This window comes from Salvelinus namaycush, unplaced genomic scaffold (genome assembly GCF_016432855.1).
Source record: "Salvelinus namaycush isolate Seneca unplaced genomic scaffold, SaNama_1.0 Scaffold131, whole genome shotgun sequence".
Taxonomy (NCBI): Eukaryota; Metazoa; Chordata; class Actinopteri; order Salmoniformes; family Salmonidae; genus Salvelinus; species Salvelinus namaycush.
In genome coordinates this window covers 318,180-338,313 of record NW_024058020.1, presented here as the reverse complement: position 1 = coordinate 338,313, position 20,134 = coordinate 318,180, and the positions used below count along the sequence as shown (strand labels likewise).

The 20,134-nt window shown below is 44.2% G+C and overlaps 1 protein-coding gene across 1 annotated transcript in view; it reads left to right on the top strand.

The window, feature by feature from the left end:
- Positions 1-353: 353 nt before the first annotated feature.
- LOC120036332 (polycomb protein SUZ12-like) overlaps positions 354-20,134 on the top strand; it is a 27,300-nt gene continuing 7,519 nt past the window's right edge. The window contains exons 1-9 of the mRNA XM_038982809.1: positions 354-1,099; positions 3,288-3,334; positions 3,656-3,720; positions 7,413-7,481; positions 9,497-9,546; positions 13,387-13,472; positions 13,926-14,169; positions 15,274-15,373; positions 17,041-17,229. Of these exons, the coding sequence (XP_038838737.1) occupies positions 898-1,099; positions 3,288-3,334; positions 3,656-3,720; positions 7,413-7,481; positions 9,497-9,546; positions 13,387-13,472; positions 13,926-14,169; positions 15,274-15,373; positions 17,041-17,229 (1,052 nt within the window). The 5' untranslated portion in view covers positions 354-897. The remainder of the gene's footprint in view (positions 1,100-3,287; positions 3,335-3,655; positions 3,721-7,412; positions 7,482-9,496; positions 9,547-13,386; positions 13,473-13,925; positions 14,170-15,273; positions 15,374-17,040; positions 17,230-20,134) is intronic.

The window sequence follows — 20,134 nt, the reverse complement described above, 5'->3', positions numbered from 1 at the left end:
TCAGAGTAATGGAACGGAACGGAAAATGCGTCATCACACTCCCTCAGCTGATTGGTCGGATAGGCTGGCCTTCTGAGCTGTCGATCACGTCATCACACTCGCTCATCTGATTGGTCGAGTAGGCGGGCCTTCTGACTTTGTGGCTGTGGTAACTAGTGACGACTGCGTGTGAGTGGCAAACGTTTCTCTACCGAACGTCATCTGCCGACCCGTGATGATTCGCACCAATCACAACTCTCACTTCTCTAAACAACGGCTCTGATTCGGCTAGGATCTGTGAGGGCGGTTGCTTTCAAGTCACCTTTTGAATTGTTGAGTTCAGGGAGTTTATTCCTGATATGTGGGAGAAAAAAACGGTCAATTTGACTGTTCCGTAGAAGCGCTCAGGAAAATTGTACTAAATGGTTAATTTGCGTAGAGTTTTGTAGCTTTACCAAATCGACATAGTGGCTAGCCATTCTTTCATGGCATCTTTCCAAATCACCTTATTTGTTGTGATATCTACAGCGATTCAGCAGGTCCATCTAACAAGCTAGCTCAGGCTTAGCATAACTAGCTAACTGATGTTCAGTAGGAAACATAGCTACACAGACATAGCTAGGTGAACGTGCCGGGTGCTTGCTAACTTCTCTAATTTCGTGCGTCCTTGCGATTTAATCTAAATTGTTTCTCTGACGAACTGTTTTCTAGCCAACAAACAATGCATTTCTACAAGTCTAATGTTTATTCCATGTAATTGACAAGAAGATAGCTAGCTAACTTTGCTGGCTAACACCGCCCGGCTAGCTTCAGCTTGCTCGTTTTTGGTAACGTTACTCTTTGTTTTGACAAAGGACCTGATATTTTTTTTCTTCCATATTTGGAATATACCTGGGACATTTTTGTATTTCCTGGGCCATGTCTCCCCAGAAGCACGGTTCTTCTGACGGCGGCAACAACGTATCGGGTCCCGTTGTGGGATACGTTGGTACCGGTGGCGGCAGAGCGAACGGCCGTGTCTACCACCACCAAACAACTGCAGTTGTGGTGCCCGCAGCCAAGAAGCCGAAAATGGAACTGGTTCAAGCCGATCATGAGTTGTTCTTGCAGGCATTTGAAAGTGAGTTGCTGTCATTGTCGTCATATAATGTTGTTGCATGATTAGTTATCTTTATATTGCTAGATTGGCATTTACAATGAATCTCTATATTTAATCTAGCCTATATAGGAGTGTCCCTTGTGATCGTGTGGCATCTTTCGAAAAACAAAATTATAACCACATTTCACCATAAAGACGTCAAGTTCAAAGCATCTGACAACATGATTTGACAGTCATCAGTATACAAAGAAATCTGATCCTATTTTAGATTTATAGCTAACTACTGTAGTTAATTTATTTTACCACGTGTTTGCTTACTTCCTCTGAAGAGATGACATGTGCCAGCACTACTTTAAGAAATGAGCATGTGCTGCCTTTGAAATATGTTTATTTTTTATTTTTGTAACCTTTATTTAACTAGGCAAGTCAGTTAAGAACAAATTCTTATTTACATTGACGGCCTACCAAAAGGCAGAAGGGGGACGGGGGCTGGGATTAAAATAAAAATATAGGGCCAAACACACATCACGACGAGAGACAACACAACAGTACATAAAGAGAGACCTAAGACAACATAGCATGGCAGCAACACATGAAAACACAGCATGGTAGCAACTGTGTACTAACTAATGTTTACTATGTACTAACTAACGTGCTTCTACACCTGCATTGCTTGCTGTTTGGGGTTTTAGGCTGGGTTTCTGTACAGCACTTTGTGACATAAGTTTATGTAAGAAGGGCTTTATAAATAAATTCGATTGATTGATTAATGCAACACACGTAAATATGTATAGGGTCATTTTCATGTTAAAGGGACCCATGATCACCAACATGGGAAGTCTATATTTGTGAAAAATGTAAAGGTGTGTGTGTATATATACATTTTTCAACCATTTCCCATCCTAAAAATGAGGAATAAGCAAAGGCTTTGATTTCTGGTCAAACAGATGGAAAAGGGGTCTTAGAAAACATCTACCAGAAAAAGTATTAAAAGGTTTTAGAAATACATTAAAACACAACAATGTTGAAGTAAAGACTCCTAAAATCAACACTTATATTTTGTTTTGGAGAAGTGTTTCTGCCTTCTGTAAGTTTAAGAAAACATTCCCCTGTGCCTTGATATTCCGTTATCAAAAACCCACATAACTAGAGTGTTTTTACTGACGTACATTTTGTTTATGATTTATTAAGTGATTACAACTCGAAATCCCGTCATGAAATCGGTAACAGAATTTCAGAAAAATCAGTAACTGAATTTCTGCAATTGAATTGGCTACAATGGGAAATCATAGTAGTCACAAACCACAGTTGGATTCACATGTTTGGACAGCACAGTAGAGTACAGTAAAGGTATAGTTCTATACAGTAGAGCACACTAGTTGAGTGCACTATAATGTACTGCACGACTGTACTGAACTGAACTATCTTCTACTGAACTGAATAATATTTACTGAACTATCCTCTACTGAACTATACTGTACTGTACTGAACTCTAATGTACTGAACTGAACTATCCTCTACTGAACTGAACTATCCTCTACTGAACTGAACTATATTCTACTGAACTGAACTATATTCTACTGAACTGAACTATCTTCTACTGAACTGAACTATCTTCTACTGAACTGAACTATCTTCTACTGAACTATCCTCTACTGAACTGAACTATCCTCTACTGAACTGAACTATACTCTACTGAACTGAACTATCCTCTACTGAACTGAACTATCTTCTACTGAACTATACTGAACTGAACTATCTTCTACTGAACTGAACTATCTTCTCCTGAACTATACTGAACTGAACTATACTGAACTGAACTATACTGAACTGAACTATCTTCTACTGAACTGTACTGAACTATACTCTGCTGTACTGTACTGAACTATCTTCTACTGAACTATACTGAACTGAACTATCTTCTACTGAACTGTACTGAACTATACTCTGCTGAACTGAATAATACTCTACTGTACTGAACTCTGCTCTACTGAACTATACATTACTGCACTCTACTGTACGAGTATACGAATAAGATTGCTAATGTAAAGTAATTTAAAGTAAGCTAATAAATGTTGACCCAGTGTCGGTTTCAGAGCCAACAATAATTGCCCTTCTAGGAGAAATAGTCTGTTATCAGTATAATGTTATTGTCAATGTAATTTACTGTGAACTTAATGAATGTTCAACCGGTCTATTGTGTTTCCAGAACCGACCCAGATCTACAGGTTTCTCAGAACAAGGAACTTGATAGCGGTACGTTGGAAGCCTTCTCAGCACCTGTCATTCTTTACTGTCTGTGGCCTCTAATGGTGTGTCTGTTTTGAAGATGGTAAACATTTAATGTACCTCCTAGAATAGCATTCTGTTGAGCAGATAAAGACTACCTTGAACCAGCTTTGACATGGCTGGTTAATGATGTCTGTTTTGAAGATGGTAAAGTGTTGATGCACTGCACAGTTCCACTAGATAGAATGGCCTTCTTTTGGTCATTGGACAACCTGTTGCAACATTTCTGGCAAAGTGCACAAGATGCAAGTGCAGATTTCTAATCGTTTTTTGTTGTTGTATTTTCAGCCCATATTTCTGCACAGAACCCTCACCTACATGTCCCACAGAAACTCCAGAACAAACGACAAACGGTAAAAACCTGCGTTAGCAATTTAGGTTATTCTTCAATAACACAAACTCCAAAGCAAATCAAGGGGAGGAAAATAGGTTTATTTGAGAAGGACACATGAAGATGTTATGCTGGGAGGTAGATGTTCATTCTCACTTCTCCTCAGCTTTTCTCCACGGAACATAGGCACAGGATGCCGGTTTATAGCCTAGGGTTGACCAATCAAAGGTCAGTATGACTGGGCCAATGGCCAAATAACCAGTATCCTGCTCCACACTCAATGTACAGAACGAAGCTCTGAGTTCAGGAGTGACATTCCACAGATTCTAAACAGCTGTTGAACTGAAAACCAACTCCTATTTACATTGACAATTCTCTGTTGACCGTTAGTATTATATCTCGTTTTTAGTGCTCTCGTCCTCTCATCCTCTCAAACTCTGCGTTGTGTATTTATCCTCGACATATTCTTACACCTGCATGAAGGTGTTGATTCTAACTGAATGTTTTCACATGTCCATTGATATGTTAGGCATTCTCAGCATACTGATGAAGCCAGTTTGATGAGTTTCCAGTCTTTAAATAGCCTACATGAGCAGCAGACATAATGACCGTGAACCCGACCACCTCAGAACCTGAAGAGTTGGTAGGGTTAAACCCTGTTGGTTTACTGCAGGGGAGAGAGTGTGTGTGTGTATGGTTCAGAATGCTGTTATCTTAACAGAGGGCCAACCGCTATGGGGCTGCATAGTGTAGGAGGGGGCTGCCCCTGCTGTTTCACTGAGTGTTGTAATCTATACATACATCTGTATGTCTCTGGACTTGTTTGACATTGCAGGTGACAGCAGATTGACTGATCTACAAATCACCTTGCGTAATATAACTACTCATTTATTATCTGTAGATCAATTTACCCATGATGCATCATCACAGATGCTCTTGAAAAACAGTGATTCATGTGGGAATTGAAAACAATTGAAAATCAACCTTGTTGCTGGCGCTGCACTCTTCCTAACTGAACCACACAGGACCAGTGTCTGCTGAATGAGACGGCGTACGTGTAGGCTGGTTGGCTAATGGCTGTATCTTTCTCCATGTCAATGAGAAAAGGTGCGTTTAGTTATTAGCTGTTTTGCATATTGGTTGATTATTGTGATATGTGGGGCCCTGAGTTCTTCTTGATTTATAGTGATATGTGGGGCCCTGAGTTCTTCTTGATTATAGTGATATGTGGGGCCCTGAGTTCTTCTTGATTATAGTGATATGTGGGGCCCTGAGTTCTTCTTGATTATAGTGATATGTGGGGCCCTGAGTTCTTCTTGATTATAGTGATATGTGGGGCCCTGAGTTGTTTTTGATTATAGTGATATGTGGGGCCCTGAGTTGTTTTTGATTATAGTGATATGTGGGGCCCTGAGTTGTTCTTGATTATAGTGATATGTGGGGCCCTGAGTTGTTCTTGATTATAGTGATATGTGGGGCCCTGAGTTGTTCTTGATTATAGTGATATGTGGGGCCCTGAGTTGTTCTTGATTATAGTGATATGTGGGGCCCTGAGTTCTTCTTGATTATAGTGATATGTGGGGCCCTGAGTTCTTCTTGATTATAGTGATATGTGGGGCCCTGAGTTCTTCTTGATTATAGTGATATGTGGGGCCCTGAGTTGTTCTTGATTATAGTGATATGTGGGGCCCTGAGTTGTTCTTGATTATAGTGATATGTGGGGCCCTGAGTTGTTCTTGATTATAGTGATATGTGGGGCCCTGAGTTGTTCTTGATTATAGTGATATGTGGGGCCCTGAGTTGTTCTTGATTATAGTGATATGTGGGGCCCTGAGTTGTTCTTGATTATAGTGATATGTGGGGCCCTGAGTTCTTCTTGATTATAGTGATATGTGGGGCCCTGAGTTGTTTTTGATTATAGTGATATGTGGGGCCCTGAGTTGTTTTTGATTATAGTGATATGTGGGGCCCTGAGTTGTTCTTGATTATAGTGATATGTGGGGCCCTGAGTTGTTCTTGATTATAGTGATATGTGGGGCCCTGAGTTGTTCTTGATTATAGTGATATGTGGGGCCCTGAGTTGTTCTTGATTATAGTGATATGTGGGGCCCTGAGTTGTTCTTGATTATAGTGATATGTGGGGCACTGAGTTCTTCTTGATTATAGTGATATGTGGGGCCCTGAGTTGTTCTTGATTATAGTGATATGTGGGGCCCTGAGTTGTTCTTGATTATAGTGATATGTGGGGCCCTGAGTTCTTCTTGATTATAGTGATATGTGGGGCCCTGAGTTCTTCTTGATTATAGTGATATGTGGGGCCCTGAGTTCTTCTTGATTATAGTGATATGTGGGGCCCTGAGTTCTTCTTGATTATAGTGATATGTGGGGCCCTGAGTTCTTCTTGATTATAGTGATATGTGGGGCCCTGAGTTCTTGTTTTCCCCCGATGATGCGAAACGCATCCTACCGTCTGTCTTTCTGCCTGACGCATCCTACCGTCTGTCTTTCTGCCTGACGCATCCTACCGCCTGTCTTTCTGCCCATAACGCATCCTACCGCCTGTCTTTCTGCCCATAACGCATCCTACCGCCTGTCTTTCTGCCCATAACGCATCCTACCGTCTGTCTTTCTGCCCATAACGCATCCTACCGTCTGTCTTTCTGCCCATAACGCATCCTACCGCCTGTCTTTCTGCCCAACGCATCCTACCGCCTGTCTTTCTGCCCATAACGCATCCTACCGCCTGTCTTTCTGCCCAACGCATCCTACCGCCTGTCTTTCTGCCCAACGCATCCTACCGTCTGTCTTTCTGCCCATAACGCATCCTACCGTCTGTCTTTCTGCCCATAACGCATCCTACCGCCTGTCTTTCTGCCCATAACGCATCCTACCGCCTGTCTTTCTGCCCATAACGCATCCTACCGTCTGTCTTTCTGCCCATAACGCATCCTACCGGCTGTCTTTCTGCCCATAACGCATCCTACCGGCTGTCTTTCTGCCCATAACGTATAGTGTTACTGTACAGACGCTGAGGTCTGACGTCATGTATAGCGTGTTACTGTACAGACGCTGAGCTCTGACGTCATGCATAGCGTGTTACTGTACAGACGCTGAGCTCTGACGTCATACATAGCGTGTTACTGTACAGACGCTGAGCTCTGACGTCATGTATAGCGTGTTACTGTACAGACGCTGAGCTCTGACGTCATGTATAGCGTGTTACTGTACAGACGCTGAGCTCTGACGTCATGTATAGCGTGTTACTGTACAGACGCTGAGCTCTGACGTCATGTATAGCGTGTTACTGTACAGCCGCTGAGCTCTGACGTCATGTATAGCGTGTTACTGTACAGCCGCTGTTACAGTTTAGGAGATTATAAATACCCCAAAATCTGCCATTTCCACTCCATTTTCAAGGAGTGTATAGAGCTACACAGCCCCGTTCCTCATTGGGTTGAATTCATCCTCACTTTAAGATATTTATTTAAATTTAGTGGTGATGTCTGATTCTTCCACTTTCACACTTCCTGTCATGGATTTAACATCATTGGATGGTTGTTGGAGCAGTGGGTGGGGCACTGTTCCAGCGTGGTTAAATCCTTGACGGGGAGTATACAACACAAGTGTGGAGAAGGAGGACACAGCCTCAGATGTAGTCTAAATCCCCAGTGTGTCCTGTCTATTAACCCTGGGGGGTTCTCTGGGTGGGGTCAGGAAGTCCTCCAGGGTGGATCACCTGCTGTACAGAGTGGAGAAGAAGAGGGCTGAGCAGAAGACACACAGGTAAACAGACCATTATCTTCCAGAGCTGTGTTCCAATACTCACACTAACCACACTATTTCTGACGTAAATTGAGTATGTAGTTTGCTTATTGGTCATAGTATGGATATAGTTAGTATGACAAAGTTCCCGGATGTCGTACTACATTCGCCAAAATACGAAGTATACAAACAGTGGACACTATTTATGTGCCTTTAGGGCCAATAATGCAGTTCTTCAGAAAATGGGCGTGGCTTCACAACGTTTTCAGATTTGAAGTAAATGGCGGAAAATATGCAGCCTAAATCCAACGAGAGTGAATACAAATACATTCCTTTTAACTAACTATGACAAATGTTAACAAAATGTTGACCAATGTAATAAAGTAATGACTTTTCAAATAAGTTACCTTACACGTTATGTTGGCTGACAATTTGTTAGCTACGCTGTCCTTACGAACCACATAGCATATAATTACAGCAGTATGTACCGGTATGTTAGCTACGCTGTCCTTACGAACCACATAGCATATCATTACAGCAGTATGTACCGGTATGTTAGCTACGCTGTCCTTACGAACCACATAGCATATCATTACAGCAGTATGTATCGGTATGTTAGCTACTCTGTCCTTACGAACCACATAGCATATCATTACAGCAGTATGTACCGGTATGTTAGCTACGCTGTCCTTACGAACCACATAGCATATCATTACAGCAGTATGTATCGGTATGTTAGCTACGCTGTCCTTACGAACCACATAGCATATCATTACAGCAGTATGTACCGGTATGTTAGCTAGCTACTCAACTTTAGTTGGTTACTAATACATAAAACTTGCCAGTATATTAACTATAGGCTATCTAACTACCCAGCGTTTACTGACTTGATTATTCCCGTCGTTCTTAGCTTAGCTAAACGGTGTAGTCGTTGTGCGTTCTCAATGGACATTCAGATGAGCTCGTAAATTCACTCTGGCTATCTACTCCGATTTCAGAGCACTCTCGTCTGAGTGTACCAGAGCAAAGAATAACTGATGATTTTAACACTCAACACCAGTTGAATATGGCCGGTGTCAGTAAACGCCGGCAAAAAAGCGTAATTAAATTGTTGCCAACAGCACAGTTGGTCACCAACGATCTGGATAACATGAAAACAGCCTAACCAGCTCTGCTAGGGAGAGTAAAATGGTCAGATTGAGGTGTTCTCTCATTTGTGTCTGGAAGTAGCTTGCAAGTTAGCCAATTAGCTTGGGTGCTTGACTGCCGTTGTGAGGTCAGAAGGCTCGGATCAACCCAGCTCCTCGGCCGGAGCGTCCAGTAACACTGCCTGGCAGTGTGATCTCTGAACACCCCGAGAGCCAAACACTGAATTTACAAACGGACAATCTAACAAAACACTCTGAATTTACAAACGCCCAGGGCACACTCTGGCACTCCAGATTTGAATTTATGAACACACCCGAGGTTGTAAAATGTCTAGCTAGTTATTTGTTATGCTAACAAGCTAGCAAGAGGTTGCATAGCAACAGCATCAACTTCTGGTAGACAGGTGAAGAGCTAGTACGCTCAACTGAAAGGATACCGTTTGTTTACAGTATACTAAAATGAACTAATAGTATATATTCATTAAGTATGTAGTATACAGTATGTTAGTATGGGTACTCATTAAGTATGTAGTATACAGTATGTTAGTATGGGTACTCATTAAGTAGGTAGTATACAGTATGTTAGTATGGGTATTTGAACACAACTCTGGTCTTTTTCCGTTAGTCCGCTGTTGATACAGTGATGATGTGGCTTGCTACACTTTCCTTGTTGAAAGTTCTCCAGGCCAATGTCCTGTACTTGACCGTTGACTTGCAAAACAAAATGGGACTGTATCAATGGGTAAAATACCAGAATATCATTTTTGTGTGGATTATTGCTTTAACTCCCAAAGTGCTTGATATCCATAGTCCATAAAAAAAACATTCACACCTGAAAAAATGAGATCTAAGGTCTTTTTGGTAACTCTTGTATAACTCTGTCCCCAGCCTGGCTTCACACCTGCAACTCACCTTCACTGGGTTCTTTCATAAAGTCGGTAAGTGTTGAACTTGATGTTTGTAGGGATGATAGTTGGTAAGTGTTTAACTTGATGTTTGTAGGGATGATAGTTGGTAAGTGTTTAACTTGATGTTTGTAGGGATGATAGTTGGTAAGTGTTTAACTTGATGTTTGTAGGGATGATAGTTGGTAAGTGTTGAACTTGATGTCTGTAGGGATGATAGTCGGTAAGTGTTTAACTTGATGTTTGTAGGGATGATAGTCGGTAAGTGTTTAACTTGATGTTTGTAGGGATGATAGTCGGTAAGTGTTTAACTTGATGTTTGTAGGGATGATAGTTGGTAAGTGTTTAACTTGATGATAGTTGGTAAGTGTTTAACTTGATGTTTGTAGGGATGATAGATGGTAAGTGTTTAACTTGATGTCTGTAGGGATGATAGTTGGTAAGTGTTTAACTTGATGATAGTTGGTAAGTGTATAACTTGATGTTTGTAGGGATGATAGTTGGTAAGTGTTTAACTTGATGTCTGTAGGGATGATAGTTGGTAAGTGTTTAACTTGATGTCTGTAGGGATGATAGTTGGTAAGTGTTTAACTTGATGTTTGTAGGGATGATAGTTGGTAAGTGTTTAACTTGATGTTTGTAGGGATGATAGTTGGTAAGTGTTTAACTTGATGTTTGTAGGGATGATAGTTGGTAAGTGTTTAACTTGATGTTTGTAGGGATGATAGTTGGTAAGTGTTTAACTTGATGTTTGTAGGGATGATAGTTGGTAAGTGTTTAACTTGATGTTTGTAGGGATGATAGTTGGTAAGTGTTGAACTTGATGTTTGTAGGGATGATAGTCGGTAAGTGTTTAACTTGATGTCTGTAGGGATGATAGTCGGTAAGTGTTTAACTTGATGTTTGTAGGGATGATAGTCGGTAAGTGTTTAACTTGATGTTTGTAGGGATGATAGTTGGTAAGTGTTTAACTTGATGATAGTTGGTAAGTGTTTAACTTGATGTTTGTAGGGATGATAGATGGTAAGTGTTTAACTTGATGTCTGTAGGGATGATAGTTGGTAAGTGTTTAACTTGATGATAGTTGGTAAGTGTATAACTTGATGTTTGTAGGGATGATAGTTGGTAAGTGTTTAACTTGATGTCTGTAGGGATGATAGTTGGTAAGTGTTTAACTTGATGTCTGTAGGGATGATAGTTGGTAAGTGTTTAACTTGATGTCTGTAGGGATGATAGTTGGTAAGTGTTTAACTTGATGTTTGTAGGGATGATAGTTGGTAAGTGTTTAACTTGATGTTTGTAGGGATGATAGTTGGTAAGTGTTTAACTTGATGTTTGTAGGGATGATAGTTGGTAAGTGTTTAACTTGATGTTTGTAGGGATGATAGTTGGTAAGTGTTTAACTTGATGTTTGTAGGGATGATAGTCGGTAAGTGTTTAACTTGATGTCTGTAGGGATGATAGTTGGTAAGTGTTTAACTTGATGTTTGTAGGGATGATAGTTGGTAAGTGTTTAACTTGATGTTTGTAGGGATGATAGTTGGTAAGTGTTTAACTTGATGTTTGTAGGGATGATAGTTGGTAAGTGTTTAACTTGATGTTTGTAGGGATGATAGTTGGTAAGTGTATAACTTGATGTCTGTAGGGATGATAGTTGGTAAGTGTTTAACTTGATGTTTGTAGGGATGATAGTTGGTAAGTGTATAACTTGATGTTTGTAGGGATGATAGATGGTAAGTGTTTAACTTGATGTCTGTAGGGATGATAGTTGGTAAGTGTTTAACTTGATGTCTGTAGGGATGATAGTTGGTAAGTGTTTAACTTGATGTTTGTAGGGATGATAGTTGGTAAGTGTTTAACTTGATGTTTGTAGGGATGATAGTTGGTAAGTGTTTAACTTGATGTTTGTAGGGATGATAGTTGGTAAGTGTTTAACTTGATGATAGTTGGTAAGTGTTTAACTTGATGTTTGTAGGGATGATAGTTGGTAAGTGTTTAACTTGATGTTTGTAGGGATGATAGTTGGTAAGTGTTGAACTTGATGTCTGTAGGGATGATAGTCGGTAAGTGTTTAACTTGATGTTTGTAGGGATGACAGTTGGTAAGTGTTGAACTTGATGTCTGTAGGGATGATAGTTGGTAAGTGTTTAACTTGATGTTTGTAGGGATGATAGTTGGTAAGTGTATAACTTGATGTCTGTAGGGATGATAGTTGGTAAGTGTATAACTTGATGTTTGTAGGGATGGTAGTTGGTAAGTGTTTAACTTGATGTTTGTAGGGATGATAGTTGGTAAGTGTTTAACTTGATGTTTGTAGGGATGATAGTTGGTAAGTGTTTAACTTGATGTCTGTAGGGATGATAGTCGGTAAGTGTTTAACTTGATGTTTGTAGGGATGATAGTTGGTAAGTGTTTAACTTGATGTTTGTAGGGATGATAGTTGGTAAGTGTTTAACTTGATGTTTTTAGGGATGATAGTTGGTAAGTGTTTAACTTGATGTTTGTAGGGATGATAGTTGGTAAGTGTTTAACTTGATGTTTGTAGGGATGACAGTTGGTAAGTGTTTAACTTGATGTCTGTAGGGATGATAGTTGGTAAGTGTTTAACTTGATGTTTGTAGGGATGATAGTTGGTAAGTGTTTAACTTGATGTCTGTAGGGATGATAGTTGGTAAGTGTTTAACTTGATGTTTGTAGGGATGATAGTTGGTAAGTGTTTAACTTGATGTCTGTAGGGATGATAGTTGGTAAGTGTTTAACTTGATGTTTGTAGGGATGATAGTTGGTAAGTGTTTAACTTGATGTCTGTAGGGATGGTAGTTGGTAAGTGTTGAACTTGATGTTTGTAGGGATGATAGTTGGTAAGTGTTTAACTTGATGTTTGTAGGGATGATAGTTGGTAAGTGTTTAACTTGTTTGCAGGGACGATGGCAAATATCAATTTAATCAGATATCAAATGCACGTTATTAATTTAAATCCTGATGGTTACTGTCTTCTTATTCTCCTCTAATCCTGATGGTTACTGTCTTCTTATTCCCTCTAATCCTGATGGTTACTGTCTTCTTATTCCCTCTAATCCTGATGGTTACTGTCTTCTTATTCCCTCTAATCCTGACGGTTACTGTCTTCTTATTCCCTCTAATCCTGACGGTTACTGTCTTCTTATTCTCCTCTAATCCTGACGGTTACTGTCTTCTTATTCTCCTCTAATCCTGATGGTTACTGTCTTCTTATTCTCCTCTAATCCTGATGGTTACTGTCTTCTTATTCTCCTCTAATCCTGATGGTTACTGTCTTCTTATTCCCTCTAATCCTGACGGTTACTGTCTTCTTATTCCCTCTAATCCTGACGGTTACTGTCTTCTTATTCCCTCTAGTCCTGACGGTTACTGTCTTCTTATTCCCTCTAATCCTGACGGTTACTGTCTTCTTATTCCACTAATCCTGACGGTTACTGTCTTCTTATTCCACTCTAATCCTGATGGTTACTGTCTTCTTATTCCACTCTAATCCTGATGGTTACTGTCTTCTTATTCCCTCTAATCCTGACGGTTACTGTCTTCTTATTCCACTCTAATCCTGACGGTTACTGTCTTCTTATTCCCTCTAATCCTGACGGTTACTGTCTTATTCTCCTCTAATCCTGACGGTTACTGTCTTCTTATTCCCTCTAATCCTGACGGTTACTGTCTTCTTATTCTCCTCTAATCCTGACGGTTACTGTCTTCTTATTCCCTCTAATCCTGACGGTTACTGTCTTCTTATTCTCCTCTAATCCTGACGGTTACTGTCTTCTTATTCCCTCTAATCCTGACGGTTACTGTCTTATTCCCCTCTAATCCTGACGGTTACTGTCTTATTCCACTCTACAGAGAAGTCATCAGTAGCCTCAGAGAATGAGCAGAACTCTGTTTCTCTAGAGGTGCTGCTGGTTAAAGTCTGTCACAAGAAGAGGAAGGTAAGAGAGAGAGAGTGTGAGAGCATCTGCTAAATGACAAAAATGTAAGTGTGTGTGTGCGGGCGCTCACATCTTATCTCATTTTATCCCTCTATCTCTCATCCTCTCTTTTCTCTCTTTTCTTCCCACTCTCCCATACACATTTCCACTCTCCGTTTCTCTCTCATACACATTTCCACTCCCCTGTTTCTCTCCCATACACATTTCCACTCCCCCGTTTCTCTCCCATACACATTTCCACTCTCCCGTTTCTCTCTCATACACATTTCCACTCCCCTGTTTCTCTCTCATACACATTTCCACTCCCCTGTTTCTCTCCCATACACATTTCCACTCTCCCGTTTCTCTCTCATACACATTTCCACTCCCCTGTTTCTCTCCCATACACATTTCCACTCCCCCCGTTTCTCTCCCATACACATTTCCACTCCCCCGCTTCTCTCCCACCTCCAGGATGTGAGCTGTCCAGTGAAGCAGGTTCCTACAGGGAAGAAGCAGGTGCCTCTGAACCCAGACAGCAGCACTTCCAGCAGTCAGCCCAAGCCAGGCTCCTGTCCTTCTCTGGTGGTGTCCAGTAGTGAGTTTGATGCCAGCAACGGCCACACGGTCAAGTCCTACTCCCTGTTGTTCAGAGTGTCTGGACCAGGCAGGACGCAGCACAACGGACTGGTCAATGGACAGACCAATGAGAATATAGGTAGGCTTTGTGCTGGAGTTAGTCACACTACATGTCAGTAGGGTAGATGGCTGGTGGGGGGGAACTCCAGTCTTCTTTGTGTTTCAGACATTACTGTGTGTGTGTGTTAACCCCAGTTTTGTATTGGTACAGAGGATGGGGGGGTGTGTGTGAACCCCAGTCTTGTATTGGTACAGAGGATGTGTGTGTGTGTGTGTGTGTTAACCCCAGTCTTGTATTGGTACAGAGGATGTGTGTGTGTGTGTTAACCCCAGTCTTGTATTGGTACAGTGGATGTGTGTGTGTGTGTTAACCCCAGTCTTGTATTGGTACAGAGGATGTGTGTGTGTGTTAACCCCAGTCTTGTATTGGTACAGAGGATGTGTGTGTGTGTTAACCCCAGTCTTGTATTGGTACAGAGGATGTGTGTGTGTGTGTGTGTGTGTGTTAACCCCAGTCTTGTATTGGTACAGAGGATGTGTGTGTGTGTGTGTGTGTGTGTTAACCCCAGTCTTGTATTGGTACAGAGGATGTGTGTGTGTGTGTGTGTGTGTGTTAACCCCAGTCTTGTATTGGTACAGAGGATGTGTGTGTGTGTGTGTTAACCCCAGTCTTGTATTGGTACAGAGGATGTGTGTGTGTGTGTGTTAACCCCAGTCTTGTATTGGTACAGAGGATGTGTGTGTGTGTGTTAACCCCAGTCTTGTATTGGTACAGAGGATGTGTGTGTGTGTGTTAACCCCAGTCTTGTATTGGTACAGAGGGTGTGTGTGTGTGTGTTAACCCCAGTCTTGTATTGGTACAGAGGATGTGTGTGTGTTAACCCCAGTCTTGTATTGGTACAGAGGATGTGTGTGTGTGTGTGTGTGTGTTAACCCCAGTCTTGTATTGGTACAGAGGATGTGTGTGTGTGTGTGTGTGTTAACCCCAGTCTTGTATTGGTACAGAGGATGTGTGTGTGTGTGTTAACCCCAGTCTTGTATTGGTACAGAGGATGTGTGTGTGTGTGTGTGTTAACCCCAGTCTTGTATTGGTACAGAGGATGTGTGTGTGTGTGTGTTAACCCCAGTCTTGTATTGGTACAGAGGATGTGTGTGTGTTAACCCCAGTCTTGTATTGGTACAGAGGATGTGTGTAACAGGAAGAAGAGAAGCTCCACCGTCAGACAAGAAGAAGTGGGAGAAACAACGTTCGTAGCTCAGATGACTGTGTTTGATAAGAACAGGTACACACACACACACACACACACACACACACACACACACACACACACACACAGGGTTGTGTTCTTTTGTTATTTGTCTTTCATTCTGTCACACACACTCTGTCTCTTTCTCATTCTCCCTCTCATACGCTGCACACATCTCTGGCGGTCTGTGGGGCTCGTTCCACGTCTCTGGCGGACTGTGGGGCTCGTTCCGCGACTGTGGGGCTCGTTCCGCGTCTCTGGCGGACTGTGGGGCGCGTTCCGCGTCTCTGGCGGACTGTGGGGCTCGTTCCGCGTCTCTGGCGGACTGTGGGGCTCGTTCCACGTCTCTGGCGGACTGTGGGGCTCGTTCCACGTCTCTGGCGGACTGTGGGGCGCGTTCCACGTCTCTGGCGGACTGTGGGGCTCGTTCCACGTCTCTGGCGGACTGTGGGGCTCGTTCCACGTCTCTGGCGGACTGTGGGGCTCGTTCCACGTCTCTGGCGGACTGTGGGGCTCGTTCCACGTCTCTGGCGGACTGTGGGGCTCGTTCCACGTCTCTGGCGGACTGTGGGCTCGTTCCACGTCTCTGGCGGACTGTGGGGCTCGTTCCACGTCTCTGGCGGACTGTGGGGCTCGTTCCACGTCTCTGGCGGACTGTGGGGCTCGTTCCACGTCTCTGGCGGACTGTGGGGCTCGTTCCACGTCTCTGGCGGACTGTGGGGCTCGTTCCACGTCTCTGGCGGACTGTGGGGCGCGTTCCACGTCTCTGGCGGACTGTGGGGCGCGTTCCACGTCTCTGGCGGACTGTGGGGCGCGTTCCACGTCTCTGGCGGACTGTGGGGCGCGTTCCACGTCTCTGGCGGACTGTGGGGCGCGTTCCACGTCTCTGGCGGACTGTGGGGCGCGTTCCACGTCTCTGGCGGACTGTGGGGCGCGTTCCACGTCTCTGGCGGACTGTGGGGCGCGTTCCACGTCTCTGGCGGACTGTGGGGCGCGTTCCACGTCTCTGGCGGACTGTGGGGCGCGTTCCACGTCTCTGGCGGACTGTGGGGCGCGTTCCACGTCTCTGGCGGACTGTGGGGCGCGTTCCACGTCTCTGGCGGACTGTGGGGCGCGTTCCACGTCTCTGGCGGACTGTGGGGCTCGTTCCACGTCTCTGGCGGACTGTGGGGCTTGTTCCACAACAACTGCGGTGAAGAAATCACCTTTCTTCACAAAAACCGACTCACTCTGCATCACCGATTTGAAGCTCTGGAAGACGGCCAATGTCCCTTCCTCCTTTCAGGCGTCTGCAGTTGTTGGACGGGCTGTATCTGTTGCTGTTAATGTGTGTGTGTGTGTGTGTGTGTGTGTGTGTGTGTGTGTGTAGGCGTCTGTAGTTGTTGGACGGGCTGTATCTGTTGCTGTTAATGTGTGTGTGTGTGTGTAGGCGTCTGCAGTTGTTGGATGGGCTGTATCTGTTGCTGTTAATGTGTGTGTGTGTGTGTAGGCGTCTGCAGTTGTTGGATGGGCTGTATCTGTTGCTGTTAATGTGTGTGTGTGTGTGTGTGTGTGTGTGTGTGTGTGTGTGTGTGTGTGTGTGTGTGTGTGTGTGTGTGTGTGTGTGTGTGTGTGTGTGTGTGTGTGGGCGTCGGCAGTTGTTGGATGGGCTGTATCTGTTAATGTGTGTGTGTGTGTGTGTGTGTGTGTGTGTGTGTGTGTAGGCGTCTGCAGTTGTTAGATGGAGAGTATGAGGTGTCTATGCAGCAGATGGTGGACTGTCCTGTCAACAAGAAGAGAGCCACCTGGGAAACCAACCTGGATGGAAAGGTGCGTGTGTGTTGTCACCAGACCAGAGTTTGGACTTCGATACCAGGTTTAGTATCACGTTACTCAATACCAAAACGATACCAGTGTTGTCATGTGTTGCTGTCATGCTATGTTGTTGTCTTAGGTCTCTCTTTATGTAGTGTTGTGTTGTCTCTCGTCGTGATGTGTTTTTGGTCCTATATTTTTATTTTAATTCCAGCCCCCGTCCCCGCAGGAGGCCTTTTGCCTTTTGGTAGGCCGTCAATGTAAATAAGAATTTATTCTTAACTGACTTGCCTAGTTAAAAAAAGGTTAAATAAAAAATGTAAATAAATAAAAGGTATATTAACCAAAGTCCCAGAATGCCTCTTGATCCAGACAGATAAACTCAGCTACTGCTCTGTTCAATACTTAGGCATCTTAGAAGTTCAATATCATTACATTTATAATAGGAATGTGTCAAATGTAAAAATGTTTAAATAGCCATCTTTTAAAAAATATTTTAAATTATTAATCATAAAATGATGTGAATTCACATTTCAAATAGGTCCTGCGTATGACCCACTAGTGGTAGTGGAATGTTAGCTTTAGCTGTCAGCTAGCATGGAAAGTTAGCCTACAAAGCTGGAAGCTACCGGTATCTTCTGTGCAGGCTGAGTGGGGAGCTTACATGATGCAGCCCAGACTCCCAGTACAGGCTGAGTGGAGAGCTAACATGATGCAGCCCAGACCCCCAGGCTACGTGGAGAGCTAACATGATGCAGCCCAGACTCCCAGTACAGGCTAAGTGAGGAGCTAACATGATGCAGCCCAGACTCCCAGTACAGGCTAAGTGGAGATCTAACATGATGCAGCCCAGACTCCCAGTACAGGCTAAGTGGAGATCTAACATGATGCAGCCCAGACTCCCAGTACAGGCTAAGTGGAGATCTAACATGATGCAGCCCAGACTCCCAGTACAGGCTAAGTGGAGATCTAACATGATGCAGCCCAGACTCCCAGTGCAGGCTAAGTGGAGAGCTAACATGATGCTGCCCAGACTCCCAGTGCAGGCTAAGTGGAGAGCTAACATGATGCAGCCCAGACTCCCAGTACAGGCTAAGTGGAGAGCTAACATGATGCAGCCCAGACTCCCAGTACAGGCTAAGTGGAGAGCTAACATGATGCAGCCCAGACTCCCAGTACAGGCTGAGTGGAGAGCTAACATGATGCAGCCCAGACCCCCAGGCTACGTGGAGAGCTAACATGATGCTGCCCAGACCCCCAGGCTACGTGGAGAGCTAACATGATGCTGCCCAGACCCCCAGGCTAAGTGAGGAGCTAACATGATGCAGCCCAGACTCCCAGTACAGGCTAAGTGGAGATCTAACATGATGCAGCCCAGACTCCCAGTACAGGCTAAGTGGAGAGCTAACATGATGTAACCCAGACTCCCAGTACAGGCTGAGTGGAGAGCTAACATGATGCAGCCCAGACTCCCAGTGCAGGCTGAGTGGAGAGCTAACATGATGCAGCCTAGACTCCCAGTACAGGCTAAGTGGAGAGCTAACATGATGCAGCCCAGACTCCCAGTACAGGCTAAGTGGAGAGCTAACATGATGCAGCCCAGACTCCCAGTACAGGCTAAGTGGAGAGCTAACATGATGCAGCCCAGACTCCCAGTACAGGCTAAGTGGAGAGCTAACATGATGCAGCCCAGACTCCCAGTACAGGCTAAGTGGAGAGCTAACATGATGCAGCCCAGACTCCCAGTACAGGCTAAGTGGAGAGCTAACATGATGCAGCCCAGACTCCCAGTACAGGCTAAGTGGAGATCTAACATGATGCAGCCCAGACTCCCAGTACAGGCTAAGTGGAGAGCTAACATGATGCAGCCCAGACTCCCAGTACAGGCTAAGTGGAGAGCTAACATGATGCAGCCCAAACTCTCAGTGCAGGCTAAGTGGAGAGCTAACATGATGTAACCCAGACTCCCAGTACAGGCTGAGTGGAGAGCTAACATGATGCAGCCCAGACTCCCAGTGCAGGCTGAGTGGAGAGCTAACATGATGCTGCCCAGACCCCCAGGCTACGTGGAGAGCTAACATGATGCTGCCCAGACCCCCAGGCTAAGTGAGGAGATAACATGATGCAGCCCAGACTCCAGTACAGGCTAAGTGGAGATCTAACATGATGCAGCCCAGACTCCAGTACAGGCTAAGTGGAGAGCTAACATGATGCAGCCCAGACTCTCAGTGCAGGCTAAGTGGAGAGCTAACATGATGTAACCCAGACTCCCAGTACAGGCTAAGTGGAGAGCTAACATGATGCAGCCCAGACTCCCAGTGCAGGCTGAGTGGAGAGCTAACATGATGCAGCCCAGACTCCCAGTACAGGCTAAGTGGAGATCTAACATGATGCAGCCAGACTCCCAGTACAGGCCTAAGTGGAGAGCTAACATGATGCAGCCTAGACTCCCAGTACAGGCTACGTGGAGAGCTAACATGATGCAGCCCAGACTCCCAGTACAGGCTAAGTGGAGAGCTAACATGATGCTGCCCAGACTCCCAGTACAGGCTAAGTGGAGAGCTAACATGATGCAGCCCAGACTCTCAGTGCAGGCTAAGTGGAGAGCTAACATGATGTAACCCAGACTCCCAGTACAGGCTAAGTGGAGAGCTAACATGATGCAGCCCAGACTCCCAGTGCAGGCTGAGTGGAGAGCTAACATGATGCAGCCCAGACTCCCAGTACAGGCTAAGTGGAGATCTAACATGATGCAGCCCAGACTCCCAGTACAGGCTAAGTGGAGAGCTAACATGATGCAGCCTAGACTCCCAGTACAGGCTACGTGGAGAGCTAACATGATGCAGCCCAGACTCCCAGTACAGCTAGTGGAGAGCTAACATTGATGCAGCCCAGACCCAGGCAGGCTGAGTGGAGAGCTAACATGATGCAGCCAGACCCCAGGCTAAGTGGAGAGCTAACATGATGCAGCCCAGACCCAGGCTAAGTGGAGAGCTAACATGA